Consider the following 16,883-nt stretch of genomic DNA (forward strand, 5'->3'; position numbering starts at 1 on the left):
ATTCGGTGTAACATTAGGTCTCATACATTTATTTTGAAAAGTAAGACATAATTATTACCCAAGAAGCATCGCAGATATGAACATATTTACAACCTAGTGAGACGTTTTCTGAGACCAGTGGCCACAGCGAACAGCTCGATCTCTTTACCAGTACTTAGTATGGAACTTACTGTAAGCACAAATATGCACACATAATACATGATTTGATGTAACCTTACATCCACAAGTTGTAGTTGTAATCTATGAAGTATTTATTTTGTAGAAAGCATCGCAGGTCAAAAACCGCTCCACTGCAAAGTGCGTCGAGTGAGACTTGTACGACCGTGCTACTTGCATTTAACTTCCGCAACATGGCCTGCTTGGTATGAAATGAAGTCTAGTTCATGACTTAACAGGGTGAAGAAATGGAACAAACACATTTGGCACTGGCCTAGGGATTCCTGTATCCTTAGGTTAGTGTTAACGAAACACTCTTACCTTGCTTTGCACCCAGCCTATTATTTTATCACAACGTGGCTGCCTGTCCTACCTGTGGCATCTTGCTGTGTTACATGTTTTATTTTAATGTATTGACAGTTATTGAAAAAATTTGGCTGAGAAGCCTATGCAAATTGTTAAGGGGCTTGCCAGTAGCAATGACTGTTTTTTATTACTACACAATGTTACAGTTGGTTGCAAATCTTCTTTTTTTCTGCTCAGTGTTAAGGTGATACTTTTAGCACATATTTTCTGGTGGAGCAATGCATGGACAATCAAGAAACAACCCATGTTCTTGTCGGACACATTTCTTGCTTCTGCATTCTTACCGGTGACCACCTGTGTTTCTTTTAATGTTTATATTGTTTTGTCTCCGTACAAATACAAAAGCAAGAAATGTGGACAGCAAAGAACAAAGGCGATGTCTTGCTCCTGTATTCACCTCTCTAGCAGTAAATCTGTTCTTTGGAAAACACCAGCTAGGTCAAGAACAAGTTCATGATACAATGTCCAGTGGGATCGGACAAGGACAGAGAGATAGAAGCAGACACACGCGTAGCGCCGTGTGTGTGTGTTTGTTTCTATCTGGCTCCTCATCCGGTTGTGCTGCACGTTGTATCACGAATCCCAGCCGACTAGCCCTTCAACGTGTTTTATCCAAGAACAAGTTATTCTGATGATTATGCCTTGCGTTTATTGAGGACTTGCCCATTTCCGGGCTTCTCATTCAAGCTACCAAGCTGCTCGACTTCGGTGCACAGGAGGCTTTCGTCGGTCAAGACTTCGCGGTGGCGACAAAACGCTGTCAGTTTTTATTTTCGTTTTTCTTTGCACAGCTATTCTCAGTGGTCTTCCGAGTGGTACAAAGCAATAACTGCTCTTGAAGACATTTGTAGAGCATGACATGTACTCAGTGGCCTTAACCCTTTATATTTCAGGTTCTTTTTCAAGAAAGTATACAAAAATTACCGATATATGTATTTCTTTTTTCCATCAAAATCTTGTGTTCTACATCCACATTTGAAAAATATGTGAGGTTTATCCCTTATAATGACCCAAAATATCAGTTAAGCACATCTAGGCTGAAAATGAGGCTTTCCTTTAGTACACGTATAAGGTTCCAACATACCTAATTATTGGACCAGATGACAATGAAAAGAATCGAAGGCACCGAAGCGCCCAAACGCAAATGCATGACACGAACTGAGTTGATGAGCACGACTCGTCTCTGGCAAGCAAAGCAGAAAGGTGTGGCCTGGATGAACGACGATAATGGTACAAACCGCTTGGACAAGTACAGCTCGGGCTAGGTAGTTAGTGGGTTAACTGCTTTCAGAGCTGTCATTATTGGTGTGTCATGTAGCACATTGAAAGCATGAGCGCTTGTTACAAATGCAAATTCACTCCTGGTCCATGCCCTGAAACAGCCACGACTCGCATCACTTGCTGCTTGTTGGTCGTGATGTGAGCATGGGTGGTTGCAGCATTGGCACCTGCATCTGTGATGCTGTTTTTAAAGAAGTACTGACTCATATTTTCGAGTTGCTAGAAACTATAACACAAAACTTCTTGCACATGGAGAGATGACACTTAGCAAACATAAATGTTGGGAATCACTTATAAGGTATCTTAATTTTACGCTAAAGTTAGTTTGTCCCAAATCCGGACCTGCTGCCATAAGCGTTATTGTGAGCTCATGACACAGCAAAATTTGTTGACATCGTGCTGCATAAGGCTTTGCATGATACGATGTTGCTCGTAAAAATTAGAAGAGAGTGCCGTGTGTGCTCCCGTGAGGCTGTCGCAACAATTGCAGGAACCAAACAAGTACCTGTGTCATGACACAGCCATCCCTTGATACCAAAACTGCAACTAGTTCACAGAAACTAGTAAGAGTGAACTATTTAGAGTTATCTGATGCTTGCTAGTATTTTTTTTGGCGCTCACAGTCTTCGGACTTTCACTTAAAGCAAAAAATGGCAAGTCGAAAATGTCTTGCAAGTACCCCTTTAAACAAAATGTGCAGCACTGTTGTTATTGCCATGAGCATCTGTGCTCTGTGATATAAAGGCTTAAAGGGTTCCTAAATCACTCTGAGCTCAAAGGCAGGCGATCAGTTTCTCTAGCGCCTTCGCTACCCTCCCCACATGTGTTCCCTTCTCGGCGTGTACTTCTTTAGGAGGAATACAGTGGAACCCGGGTATATCGAGCTCGAAGGGTATTGCGAAATAGTTCTATATCAATAATTCGATATATAAAATGAAAAATTTGATACAAAATTCTTCAGGGGGATTTTACAGCTGTTTGTTATACACAATAATTTGTTAAATCAGGGTTCGGTATACTCGGGTTTGACTGTAGGGACATTGTGTCAGTACCAATCAACACCATCGACTTCTGCTTATCAGGGCTCTGCCCTTTTCAGCTATACACTGTACTTGCCACCTGCGCATGGCAAAACAAGCTGTACGAGGTGAAATCAGTTGGTGCACAAGACAGGCAAGCAAGGCAACAAGTTAAGGAACGGTGTGCTATCAGACGGATCGTAATTGATATCCCTCGTAGATGGACCAGGCGACAGCTTTTTACTCTAGTGACGATGCATTGTGAACTTTAGGGGCCCTATAACCAACAGCATAACCTTCATAGAGTGGTCATTTCATGCTTTCCTTTCTGCAAAGGCGAGTCATACTACACAAGGACATTCATAGCTTATTGTAAATGGACACCTTGCCTGTTGCCACTAGCTATAGTGCTTCTTTTTTGGATGCATGGTTGTTTTAGAGGATCACCAAAGAGCTTCACTAGAACAGTCTAGGCTGGTTAATAGACATTATTTCAAAGCCACATGAAGGTTAAACTTTACTTGTTTGAATTTTTGGGCAAAGTTTCAGTGCTGGCACGTGAGAGTGGTGTTGCAGATCTTAATCTATGTCATCGTATTTGGTTGTCTTGGCACAGTAAGGGTTCTCAAATTTTGCCAAGTTGAGTTTGTTCCATTGAAATGCAGCATGATCCGTATTTGGTGATAAACAGTTAACCAGACTCTATTAGACACTGTCAAAATTCGTGATGTCATAGCAAGCTGGTGCAGTAACTTTAGACAGGCATCACCAGCTGTCTTTCATTCTTGCATATTTTATGACTTGCCAAGCTTACCAAGCACCTGCTCACGAGTAGAATTGCCATTTCGCTGTTTCAGAGGTGTACTTTACTAATCCAGACTAACTTAATAGTTAGATATTTTTACTTTGTGTCCCTTTAACTACATTATGAGAAGCTGCTCTCAATGCGTCTGAGCGCAGTTCTTGTTGCAATACAGTGTAATACTAGAGTTTTTTTCTGCCTTTTGTACAAATTGAAAAATCTTGCCCTGTCTTGGGAGGTGCAAAGAAAATCTAGAGCAACCACTTCCCTGGCTTGGTAAAGTAAATTACTGAGATATTTTTCCTTTTTCGCAAGTTTATTTCATTTCGAACACTTCTCAGTAACATTCTGTCTCTGCATCAAAGCATTTGTATGATATAATCCACTCTTTAAAAGGAACACTTAAATTGTACTAATAAACTCAACACAATTCTAATATACCATCACGTTCATCAAAAAAAGAAGTCTGCCCGAGGTCTTTGTGTGAAAAACAGGTTGTAATTAGTCCCGAAACACTAATTTGGTGTTTTCCTCAACAGTTGGCCATATTGTGCCTGCAGTGATAATTAGTGCAAGGAAAAATGTAAGGGAAGGATGATGTGCGAGAAAAAATAAGATGCATTCTCGTTGGTATCCAGTGGGTGCTGAGGACACCGAGACAAAGAAGAAAGTGGTGAACCTGCGTGGCCCCATGACCAAGTCTGACATCCCACTCAACATCTCGAAGTTTCCCGTTGACAAGAATGACAACTGTAAGAATTTGTTAAATCTTTTTCTTTAATCTTTAAATCTTTTCCCCATTAGCACTACGGGAGAGTGTACCATATTTACTTGTGTCTATGACCCACGCCCTCTATTTTCAATGTAAAGAAATCAGCGAAAACAAGGAAGAAAGTTTGGCAGCATGTTACACCCCTGTAACACGTGAAGGCGAAAGCCTGCTGCACACTTGGTAATGCGCCATCCCACATCGTCGCGTTGCTGCTTTCAAAGTTCAGATTATTTGGCTCTTTTTTGATGCTTAGCTGCAGCTTCGCACGCTCATGTAGTGGGATCAGACTCGTGCCAACAACATTTCTCTTTGACTTTACATTGCATCCTCTCAGCAGGGGATTGAAATGTATGCTGTTCTGTGTGTTGCATGGGTGATTTCAACGAATGTATGCACTGTTCGCTTCACTTTGCTGAGCGCTTGTAGCCTCAGGCTTACAGGGGTATGAGCCGTTGCATTCTTTGCTTGCTTAGGGGGTATGAGCCATTGCTTACGGGGGTGTGAGCTATTAAGAAGGTCACATTTAAAAAAAAAATTTTATTACTCTGCTAGTCGCTGCATTTCTGTACATTGTATGCTTGACTCGAATGAATGTATTCACTGTATGCTTCACTTTGCTGAGTGATTGTAACCTCTGAATTACAAGAGAGATGAGCCATTGGATGTTTTGCTTTCTTAGCGGGGTATGAGCCATTGCTGATGATGATAGTTTCGTGCCATTGGACTAGACAAAGCATTTTTTTTTCAGGGTCATTGGGGGTATGAACCACTGAAAGCTTTAACCTTAAAAACAATCTACCTCAAATGATTTGCCATAATAAGTGCATTTGCACGAAGACTGTCTTTGAGAGTCTGCTGATGAGGTATTAAGCTTCAGTGACGATAAGAGCCACATTTTATGCGGGAGTGTTGACACGTGAATCGGAACTTGATCAGTGGTGCATTATCTTGAATAAGTGTGTTTCAGTCACATGTATCCAATGTTTCCAGTATTCATACCTGCCAACTCTCCTGAATTTATCGTAATGTTTACTAATTCGGGCTCATTCTATGATTTTCTAAATGTTGTGTCAGGTTTCATGAAAACTATAGTTGCTGTTTGCAAAAATCTTTTCGATGTGTTGAAGCTTAGAGCGAGCAAGGTTGATGAAAAAAAATGTGCATAGAGGAAAGAAATCGCAAAGGTAGCTGAACCACCCTTATGTGGCAATGCAAGACACTAAACAGGGAGCCACTTGGCTTCGAGCAAGTTTCCTCAGTCCGCTTCCTGAACCAGGCTAAATTAGCAAAAGCAACGTCGCTGATAAAGTCACTGTGATTTTAAAAACAATTGTATTGCTTCTAAGTCTCTGCTGTTCCTAGCTTGCTGCCCGTATGTACTGTGTCTAAACTTAAGTAATCATAAAGAAGAGTGCATATTGCAGAGAAGGTGTTTGCTAAAGGGAAGGCATGAACAAAAATGTGTGCTGCCCCCTTCCCCTCAGCCCTCACTCTCTGTCCTGTCTGTTAGTATTTTTCACTCATTTTAACATTCTCAGGTTGGCAGGTACGATTAATTTAAGACTCCATTGCAGTGAAAAGCTACCTTATTTTTTGTCTTTCAGTGCTCTTCCTCTCTCAGTGGTCTCTCAAGTTGCATTGGGCTGATCCCAAATGATGCAAGAGTTTCTTTAATTACAGACTGTCATCAGGAGCAAACATTTTAGAGTAATGTCACTAATTGGATGAAGCCAGTGAATCATGCATCCTGATTCAGGGATCCGGTCTGACTCCGCTGCCTGTAATGTCGTTCGATTCACCAACAGAGCTAAACAAGAAGCAACCAGTTGGTAGAGGTGAAATAATCTATAAGTCGAAGCACGGTTACATTGATTAACCATATGAAAAATTAGAGACTACAGCATAATTGTGGTTAATGAAAATTGGTTGAACAGAATTTCCTTTTAAATCAAACAGCTGCTTCTAGACTGGTTAGTTTTGCATCTGGGCAATGCAAAAAGAAAAAAAACGGTACTTAACGCGAACCGAAATTTTCACATCACTGTGTAAACTGAACCACAGAAGATGTCACAACACTCCAACAAGCAAAACTGGCAGTGAAAGTGCTAAAGGACTTCTCACAGAAAGCTAAATTTCTTTGTACAAGACCTGCCTTTTATGGAGAATGCAATCCTAAAAACAAGAAAAAGTGGGGGCAAGGACTCAAGCAAGCATTAGTGGATACATTTTTAATGCATAAAAGGTAGTGGTTTTAAAATAAACTCCGCGAATGCTATGCCAAAGTACATTGTAATTTTCTCCGTTACTGCGAAAAAAAACAAATGGTGCTTCACTCACTTCCTAATGCTTGACATTGCCGAAAACAGTGTTAATGCGTCATACAGTGCCGCAACTCATCACTTCTTTCTCAGCCGACAAAACTCCTGTTAAATGTGACATATTCTGCCAGTGTCTCTAGGTTCTGTGTAACGAGACTCTACTGTGATGTACTGTATTGTTACAGTAATGTAACACCTTCCATAAACTGGGCCCCGGTTTGCGGGCTCTTTCTGGATTTGTTTCTTTCGTCTGTTGATAACGAACTGCTTTTCTCTGCACAGCACACTCTGCGTCTATTCGTCCTGGTGGGCCTGGGCCACTGATGAACAACGGCGCACACGACAACACGGTCCACGACTTTCAAAAGTTGCAGCAGCAGCTGCAGGACATCAAAGAACAGGTGCAGTGCCAGAAGTCGTTTTTCTCGGATTTTGTTTTTAAATGTTGCCTAGCATACCTGTGGGCCAACGCACTTTAAAGTTTTGTACTTACAAGATTTACCTACACTTTCTATTACAGCAAATTGTAGTGCATTACATCTGCATTTGAAAACTACATTAAATTTAAGGTTTGCCTCCTATATTGACCCAAAATATTGTCGCATTGTAGCGATGGTGAAGAACCACCCTGTACCCAAACTGTGAGTCTCAATTTGACACTCTATTTCGTTAACATGTGCCCAGGGAATCTAGTGACACTCAGAGCACAACGGTGGTGGGATGCCCACTCATCAGTTGTCAAAATCTGATCTACGGGTCGAGTGCGTCGGTGATTCATGCACGACTCGTCATACATTCCAACTTAAAATCGCTGGTAATGTGTCAATATCAATGAAAGACGTCTGACCCGAAGCGAACAGTTTCCCTCGGCACGTGTGTAAGGTTAAAACGCAATAGTCTGACCAGATGGTAACGAAAAGAATCAAAACCACCGAAGACTGCTTAATTGCCAGAATTCAGATACACGACACGGACCGAGTTGACAAGTACGACTTGTCTCTGGCAAATAAAGCAGAAGCAGTGGCCTGGCCGAGTACAGCTCATGGTAATTCACTGAATTAGTTTATACTGATGAGGTACTCTTTGAAATCTCTGTTGTCATTGATTTCGAGGTAATAGGTTCATTATTAAAAGAGAAAATTAAAGTCATAGTTTCGTTTTTGTAATGTCGTGCCAAAACCCTAGCACCAGCATGTCAGGGTGACATCACAAGTTTCCAAGTATTTACTTGTATTTGGGTCGTTGTGGCTCAGCGCTAGTTCTCAAAACTTGCTAGGTTCAGTTCTTGGATCTTTCAGAAACACAGTGCAATCCATCTTTACTGACAAAACGTTACCTAGGCTTGAGCTGGTACGGGGAACTTCAAGGCGGCGTTGGCACCCGCCTTCTGTTTCTGCCCCTTTCTGGCTTGCCAAACTTCCTCTCAGTTAAAGAGTGACTTCCATTTTTTTTTTTTTTTTTTGTACTGTACAAAGGTAATTTACCAATACAGTTCGACTAATTTGTCTCTTTAGTGTTCCTTTAAAGGAGTTTTGTCACATATCTTCAAGGTTTCAAAAAAACTCTTCCACGTGTGTCCGTAAATGTGAAGGTAGGGGAATACTTATAATATATTTTAATTTAATGGTAAAGTTGGGGGGGGGGGGGGCTTCCAGTAAACAAGACTGGTAATCAACTTTACCACTACGTTGATGACACAAAGTGAAATTTATTGACCTGGCATAGTGCTAGGGCGCGGTTATGCGAGGTTGCTCACGAAAAAATGTACAAGAGCGCTGCACAGTGTTTCTTCTGGCTGAGCTTACATTCCAAGAAATTTCAAAATTTGGAGAACTTTAGTCCTTTACCTCTCGTAAACGAGCTAGGCCTGTCTGCGGTAGAAAGTGCCAGTTCACCTCGTTGAAGAGGACCATAGTGCAAAAACGAAAGACGGGTGCCGACGCCACCTTGCAAGTTCCTGCATGAGGTTGCCATGACATCATCGATCTTGACAGAATCTGCTCAGGCCTAGTTAACTGTTTATCCATTAAGATGGACTGCACTGTATACTAAACTACTATACTGTATACCAAAGGAGCCAAAGATCTTGCTAGTTTTGAAAACGTTTGCCAAGTCAGAACGACCCAAATACAATAGCATTTTTTGGGGATCTGTGATGTCACGCTTATGTACTGAGCGGTCCACTGTTAAAGGAAACACTTGAATGCAGAGTAAGTCGGTATTTTCCTCTCTCGCAAGAGTAGAATCACCTAGATTTGCAGATAACTTGCGGTTGGTAGCTCCGACTACTTTCGGCATACCTGTGCGGTGGATTGTCATTGCTTCCATAACCACTTACAGCTAGGGTGCCAGCAAAGTGAGAGCTTAATGTTTGAGTGCTCCCTGTAACACTGCACCGCACTGTACAGTGCTGGAGTTTCAACACAAAAATTGAACTTTTACGTTCATTTTCTCTTCTAGTAACCACCTATTACTGTGGAATTCGCAAAAATAACAGTGTCGATAGAATACATTATCATTCCGAGCAGACTTAGTTTCTCTTTGATGTCCCTTTACACCCCGTAATTTAATTTAACTAGTGGGACGCTTTCTTTTGAGCAAGGTCAGTTAGAAAAGGGATAACAACCCCCAAATTACCTTTCTTCCCCTTTTCAGACCATGTGCCCAGTCTGCCTGGATCGACTCAAAAACATGATCTTCCTGTGCGGTCACGGGACTTGCCAGATGTGCGGTGACCGTATGTCTGAGTGCCCCATCTGCCGCAAGGCAGTCGAGAAGCGCATCCTGCTCTATTGACTGTTTGTTGTGTCTGGCACAGTAGATCACGGGTCTCGAGTCGCTGGTACGATCTGCGGTCCTCTTAGTCACAACCGTGTAGCTAGTTGCACCCTTTTCGGGTGGAAACAACACCTTGACATCATTGAGACTTAGCCCTTGCGTTGATGCCGTGGCTCTCCCCCCCCCATTTGTCCTTTTTTTTTCATATGCCTAACATATATGCATGCCCGTATTTCCGTAATATTTCACTCCTTTTATCGTTTGCCACGCTAGTTTGCTTAAGCGTGTCGCTTTCCTTATAGTCAGCTGTGTCTCTTTTGTTGCATTTAGTCTTCAGTTATGCCACACCCATCCTGTTGTATTTGATTGAACTATCACTTTTCAGCTATTTGTCAAGGACAGTTTATTGCCAAATGTCATTTATTAAAGTCCATAGAATGTAGTCTCTGAAAAACTAGGATTTCATCCCTGAATTTACGGAAAACTCCATTTAAAAATAAGAAGTCATCTTTGCTATCAAAGTAATCAGGCAAGAAACAAAGACCAGATGAAATAAATTTCTTGTTTGTAATAGTTACGCATCTTGCGCTAGAACTTCGCGGGCTCATGAAGCTCTATTGCATTTTTAATTGCCGTCAAATTTTCCTAATACTTCCTGTTCAATGCCATATTCAGTTGTGTGTACTCGCAAAGATTTCCTTTTGAAGAACTTCTGTGTAGCTTTCTTTACTGGATACTATTTAGCATTAAAATAAAATGCCCACAAGAGCTTTTATTTTCTCGTCATGATGTGTGTCTTCTTGTTTGTTTTTTTAAATACTTTTTAAAACGTTACTCGTGCAGTTTCAAAAGCCACATAAATTTTAGACTAGTCCGCAATATTACTTGGCCACCGCACAAATTGACTGTTTGTTCAAAACATCGAGCAAGTCGGGAATGTGTGCTGGCTCCATGAATGTTTTTTTTTTTTTTTTCAAATTGCCACTCACCCTTGCTTCAGCACTTATTAACGAGATTGTCATAATGATTGCTTTCTGCATAGTTCATTCATATACTGCGCTCACGGAGCAGCTAGAAACTTTGTTAGAACAAAGGCAGATTGAGTGTGCTCAGGATTCCTGCGATTCTGTTGCTGTCATTGTAGTGTGTGCCTCGCCATTGTCACTGTAGTAGTTTTGTTCGAAGTGCATTGAACTGTCCTACCCTCTGCAAAGAAGTTCATGATGAATACCAATGTGAACACTTGCATTTAATCTTCACGTTCTCTGTGAAAGTTCTTTCTTTCTAGCAAACAGTAAATATCGTAAATGACCACAGGAATTAGTAGGCTGTGGTGTTAGGTCTTCCTCATTGTGTTATAAGCTGCTGTGCATCCAGAATGGTTAATTGTTTGTTGGAATGAAAACTTATGTGCTGGTATCCTTACTGCTTGTGTGCTCTGTAAGTTATTGTTGATAGTTTTTACCAGCGGGTTCGGCTCACAGACAAAGAGCATGTACCATCTGGCCTTGAGGATTGGCTGCCAATAACTGCCACTAAACTACTACGCATCGCCGCAAAACCTTGAGCCAGTTCTCATTACAATAACTTTTGCTTGAGAGTATTTGAAACATGTTGTAATCACAACTCCGGTGTGATAGTGTATTGTCATTGAATCATTGAATGTCCATGTAATGGGAAGCTGCGTGGTATTATTTCAGTCAAGTCACAATGTTCTACAATAGGCTATATATAGTGCGGTATACTGTCGTGATAGCTGGTCCTACTAAGTGCTGTAACTCTTGAAAAATATTCCTTGATCATACAACTGATTGTTTGTTGTTTGCGTGTGTTATGACAAGAAATCTTAACGACTGCACTGTCAGTATTTTGCCGTATTGACACGTATGCCCTTGTCACCAGGCAGAAAGGGTGAGTTGCAGGATGTTATGTGACCTGTTGGCTTAGCACTTTTATGTGCATTTACTTCCATCAACAGCTGCTGTCCTAACATAGGGCTTAGCTTTTTATTGCATGTCAACTCAACACAGGGCTAAATGTGATGAAATATTGTGTGCCCTTGTGTCTGCACAAAAGTTGTTGATGGCTCGCTCTCTGTGCAGTTTCGTTTCACTAAATGGTTGCACTTAATCTCCAGCCAAGCCAGTCTATGTAAGACATTAATCAGCTCTGCTTTCTTCAATGCCATAATATTTAATACCACAGGGTGTCTGAAATTATTGTCTAGAAGACAGATGAATGATCCAACCAAGAGAAAGCGGTGATGGATGACAAGGACTGGAATTGATCAACAGTGAACAAAGGAGGCTGAGGCATCACTTGTTCACCCAGTGCTAATCAGTTCACTGGTGGATGGACTTACAAGGAGATATTCACCTTATTTTCCCAACTGTGATCTGCACCTAGTAACAGTCTGCAGGGTCAACTTTGTGCTTAATATAGAAAGTTATTCCTTAGTCCGCCCCCACTGCAACCTCTGCAGAGATAGTGATAGACCAAAAATAAGTTGTTGTTTTCTAATTGTCTGCAATGAGTATAACCAGTCTTGCTATTATACAGTCGATTTTGTTATGTAATTCAGCGCGGTGAAAGGCTGCAGGGGCGGTGGTACCTAGCTTTTTTCAAGCGTGCCTGTGGTCCTAAAGGTATTAAATTATAATCCACGCCGATGTGTAGTCTACAACACGTGAAATTTCAACTTTCCAACATGTATTGTCTGCAGGCTGTATTCCAGAAAATGTGGTATTCTAGTGTCAAGCCTGTGAGCATAGTATTGTAGTTTATGCATAGTGTTTTACACAAAAGCCACCAGAGGGCACTCTTGTGTTAATAATCCTGCCATGATCAGCGAATTTACCACTGTGGTGGCTCGGCCGGTGTGAGGTATAGTTGTATACAGGACTCAAAATAAAACTGGCTTGAGGTGTGCCTATAGCTTTTTAAATAAACCTATCATAGCAAAATTTTATGTCAAAATAATCAGTAACTTAGTCCAGCCACTTAGCACTACTGCTATCTCTCTGTTCACAGTGCTTCGAATGAAGAGAGTTGGTGTTAGTAACGTGGGCTCTTGCTGTTAAAATATTAGCCAGCTTTAGAATTGCATGTGCCTTGGACAGCTGTCATTTGCTTAGTGCACCGAAATTTTATTGGTTTTAAAGCTTTACCACAATGGGTGTAAAGCAACACTACAACATTAATACACGACATTGTTGAAGCAAACAAAAGGGCTCTTAATGAGGTAGGCACAGGTACTTCGCTGGCCAATAAAAATCGCCTGTATCTCCCTGTTTTCCAGGATGCTTGACCTTTTTTTGAGCACCAGATGGCACTCAGGTGGTGTTTGTGTGAAACTCCGTGGTTGTTTGCTAAATCAAGCAGCTCACCTTCTAGCCACTTACATTGTCTAGCCCAGTTTGAGTACTAGCCAGATAGCCACTTCGCAATTGTCATTTTTTTTAGCTGTCTTACTGCCATGAATCTTGCAATCCCGCCTTTGTATGAAACAGACGCCGTAAGTGCATTTGCAGTATATTGAACCAGTGAAGGCTCACTCACAGTGGTGAGGACATTAGAGTTATCGGTAACTAATTGATGAAGGTGAACATGTCCTGCACAGTAAACAGTTGTCAACTGACTTTAAAGAAAAAAACATAGTGCTCCCTTTCTCATTATGTTTGCACTAACCATACCATCAATGGACCGTTGAGTGTACCACCATTGTACCACCATTGTTTTGTGCCTTAATCTACAGTCCGCTGAGTGGGAGAGCAACGATGTGCTTACTAGCGTGAGAGAAAGACTGGTTGACTGTAGTGTGCTTGGTAACATGAATGAAGGCTTGGTTAACTAACAGTAGTTTGGGGCTTCGATGACTGCGCTCTTCAGGTCTGGCTGCCACGGCTGATCCAAGTGCGACTGTGTGTTTATCACTGGAAAGTTTGCAAGAACTAAATGCCAATGTTTTGATAATGTCCTTCATGCTGTGCTTTCGCATTTTGCTTCTCCTGTTTACCAGGAGTGCAAATGTCCTCATCCTTATTCAGAACCTTTGCATGTTTACTTGATTTAGTTTTGCCCAGAGTAGCTCAGTTCAGCCTTGTTTTTAATTTTCTTAAGATCCAAATTACTGCACTGCCTTGTAACGGCACTTTCAGCTCTTATTTATATTGCCTTGTTTGTAGAGCATAATAAAAAATGGTGCAAACCGATGTCTTGTTGTTCAATGGGTATGTTGTTATGCTTATCAGAATAGCCCTGAACACTCTCTTCTTCATACACTCCAACTCATACAAACATCCGACCTTCCCTTCTCTATTTATTTATTTATTGGTATTACCCTCAAGGCCAGAGGCATCACAGAGGGGAGTGGAACATATGGGAAAGAAGATATGATACAGGTTTTGTTCTGTTAATACAATGTTAGCTAAAAAGATGAGATAAAAGTGGGAAGCAACAAAGATTCAAGCAATTGACGGATAACAAGTATAATTAAATACTTGGTTAGTTACGTTGCAATACACTTGTGTTTAGTTAAAACATTATGAAACTGGGACTAGTGAGCAGTGGATGTGACTGATCCCGGAAGGTGGTTCCAGTCCTGTGACGTGCGGGGTACAAATTATTGGTAACATATTTGCATGACAACATTATTCCCACCTTTTGTGCATGATCGAAACGAGGGGAAATCTATGATGTAGGAAGAATAAGGTCATTGTGCAGGGCGGTACTGTAGTATATTTTGTGGAAGAGACATAGGCGAGAAGACTTGCGGCGACAGGCGAGTGACGCAAGCTGGAGAGACTCTTTCATTAAAGCAATACTGGCAGTACGACTGTGGTTTCTTAGAATAAAGCGGACAGAGTTATTTTGGACAAGCTCGTGGGCAGAGGTTAAAATAGCAGTGCTGGGGTCCCAGATGGAAGAGGCATATTCGAGTTTACTTCAGACTAAAGATTTGTAAAGGAGGAGTTTTAAAGATACAGGAGTAGATGATCACATGCTTGCAAAACAGCGTAAAAAATAAGAACGCTAAATCAATACAAAGAGTTATCGGGAAAGGAATGAAAAGTGCAATTCACGGTGATGTGAATTGCATGTGATCATTACAAACATTTTTAGCTCTCGCATTTTTTAGCACTCAGATATCTGTTTTCTCTTGTCATTTGTTCAATGATGCCCCCCATACTCAATGCTCCCCTTGGGGCCTGTAAGGTACTTTGAAATAAATAAATAAATACAGGAGTAGATGAAACATTGTGCCGGAGGTAACCTAATGAGCAGTTTGCATTGCTAATTATTTTGCTAATGTGAAGAGACCAAGTAAGAGAGGAAGTTATGTGGGCACCTAAGTAGCAATAGGATGTTACACCTGGGAGAGCTGGACTGCTCCACTGCAAGAACTATGTCTGAAACTGTATAGGCAGGCTTAGCCTGTCCATGAACCTTCAGTCAAGCCTTGGTATAACAAACTTATTTACAAAGCAAATATAAAATTTGTACATTTCTTGCCAATATCCCAATGACAACACCTCCAATGACCTCCACTGGATATTGTACGAACATCCACTGCCAGGACATGGATATCCTAGGGGTTTGTCGAGCACATCCTGCAAACATTCCTCATACATTCATTTGGCCACACTTTCCGTGTGCTGCTGACATCCCTTGCACGTCCGCCAGGGACATGCTGTGTACATTTTACTAACGCATGACAGGGCCTTTTGCACACTGTTCGTTATAACATCTATTCCATTCATAGCACACGTTGTGTGAGATATGCAGCTGGCCGACTGTCAACGCATCAAGATCTCGTACATTGCATGTGCACATGTTACGCATACGGAAGTGCAGTATACTCTTCATTCTTCTAGGCCTTGCATCAACTCAACTGGCTGATTGAAATAACTCAAGTTTTCATAGCAGATTGCATCAAAAGATTTGCAAAGTACAATGTACGTACAAGCCGCAGACATGAAAGCTTCGAATTTTAATTTGAACATACAAAGAAACTCGACGACAGAGTCTCTTGGAAGATGAGATAATCACGTGCATGCCGAAAAGAGTTCATTTGTGATATCCTTTGCATGACTGTAGTAGGATTTATTAAACATATATATCTGGGATATCCTTAGAACATCTGTGTAGTATATTTGTTTTCGAAATGGTGCGTGGACATTGCAACATGATTCGGATGTCCTGCGGACAGTGTTCTCACTGGGATCATTGTGCTTGCTTACACGTTGATCAGGCATGATGAAGGTATTGCTGTGTTAAATGTGAATTTGTTATGGTAAAATATAGATGTATTTCATTTTACAGAATAGGTGATGGCTGCAGCAGCAATGGTAGCACCATCTTCTGACATGGTCTTTAGACACAATGTCTTGGGAATATCTTGTGTTGCTTCACTGTTACTGTAGAAGGGAAAAAAAGAAACAGGAATCCAAATTTGTTGCTGTCAACACCTTTGTACCAGTAGATGGGCAGATCTTGCTCATTACAATTAAACATCTGTGCATAAACCTCCAAGATTGTGTGGCGACCGCAACTCGATCCCGGAGTTCATGGTCTGCGCACTCTAGTTGACGTCAATCTCGCAAGGTGGCACCTCCAGCACAGTTGTTGTCAATTTTTCCTGTATTCCGTAAACTGTAATACGGAGTTTAACTTGTCAATAAACGCACTGCCATTTGTGGAATGCTGGGTCACCACAAATGCAGATGTGTGTGACCTAGGGTGCTGGAACGAGAGCTTTTTAATGCATGAGCATTCTTAGGATACTTCACATATTTTCCAGGAGCTATGTATGTATGTTTGTATCTAACCGTTCTCCTGCCAACCTGGACCACTGGGTAGTCAGTGGTCGAATAAATTGCAAGTTGGGCTGCTGTGCAGAGGTAACGGCTTGAAACCAAAGATCGGACCAACTTGGGTCATTGAGTATGCGGCAGTGTGCACATGCGTGCTGCTCTTCAATGACTCTCTCACACCCACATGGGTCACGGTATTTACGGGCCTGTGTAGATACCACTGTTCGAAGAAACTCTTTGATGCCAACTTGGGTCGCTGCGTATGTGCCAGTAGGTTCAATGAACGTTTTTGACGCCAGCTTTAGTAACTACGTATGTGCCACTGGGAGTGTGCCGCTCTACAATAACGAAAAGGATTTCTTAAGTTTCTCCGATGCTGAGCAGAATCAGACCCAGCTAGGTCTCAAGGGTTTCTGAAGGTCAGCAACCCGACGCATTAGCAGGCTGCACCACGGACGCACAGGGTATGTTCAGCTCTTCAATAAACCTCTCGCTGTCTTGGATCGCTAAGTATATGCCACTGGGTGTGTCGCAAGTTAGGGAACAAACCTAATCGTTCGGAGGTACTGGTGCGCCACG

At 41.6% G+C, this 16,883-nt stretch overlaps 1 protein-coding gene across 2 annotated transcripts in view; it reads left to right on the forward strand.

Moving 5' to 3' along the window:
* Positions 1-13,703, forward strand: part of mib1 (E3 ubiquitin-protein ligase mind bomb 1) — a 559,645-nt gene extending 545,942 nt beyond the window's left edge. Inside the window, exons 20-23 of one of the 2 annotated variants that reach the window (XM_072284616.1) lie at positions 1,210-1,281; positions 4,263-4,376; positions 6,997-7,115; positions 9,370-13,703. In XM_072284616.1, the coding sequence (XP_072140717.1) occupies positions 1,210-1,281; positions 4,263-4,376; positions 6,997-7,115; positions 9,370-9,510 (446 nt within the window). In that variant the 3' untranslated portion in view covers positions 9,511-13,703. The remainder of the gene's footprint in view (positions 1-1,209; positions 1,282-4,262; positions 4,377-6,996; positions 7,116-9,369) is intronic. The other variant, XM_072284617.1, reaches the window with a different exon arrangement.
* Positions 13,704-16,883: the final 3,180 nt, after the last annotated feature.

Source organism: Dermacentor andersoni, chromosome 9, assembly GCF_023375885.2.
Source record: "Dermacentor andersoni chromosome 9, qqDerAnde1_hic_scaffold, whole genome shotgun sequence".
NCBI lineage: Eukaryota > Metazoa > Arthropoda > Arachnida > Ixodida > Ixodidae > Dermacentor > Dermacentor andersoni.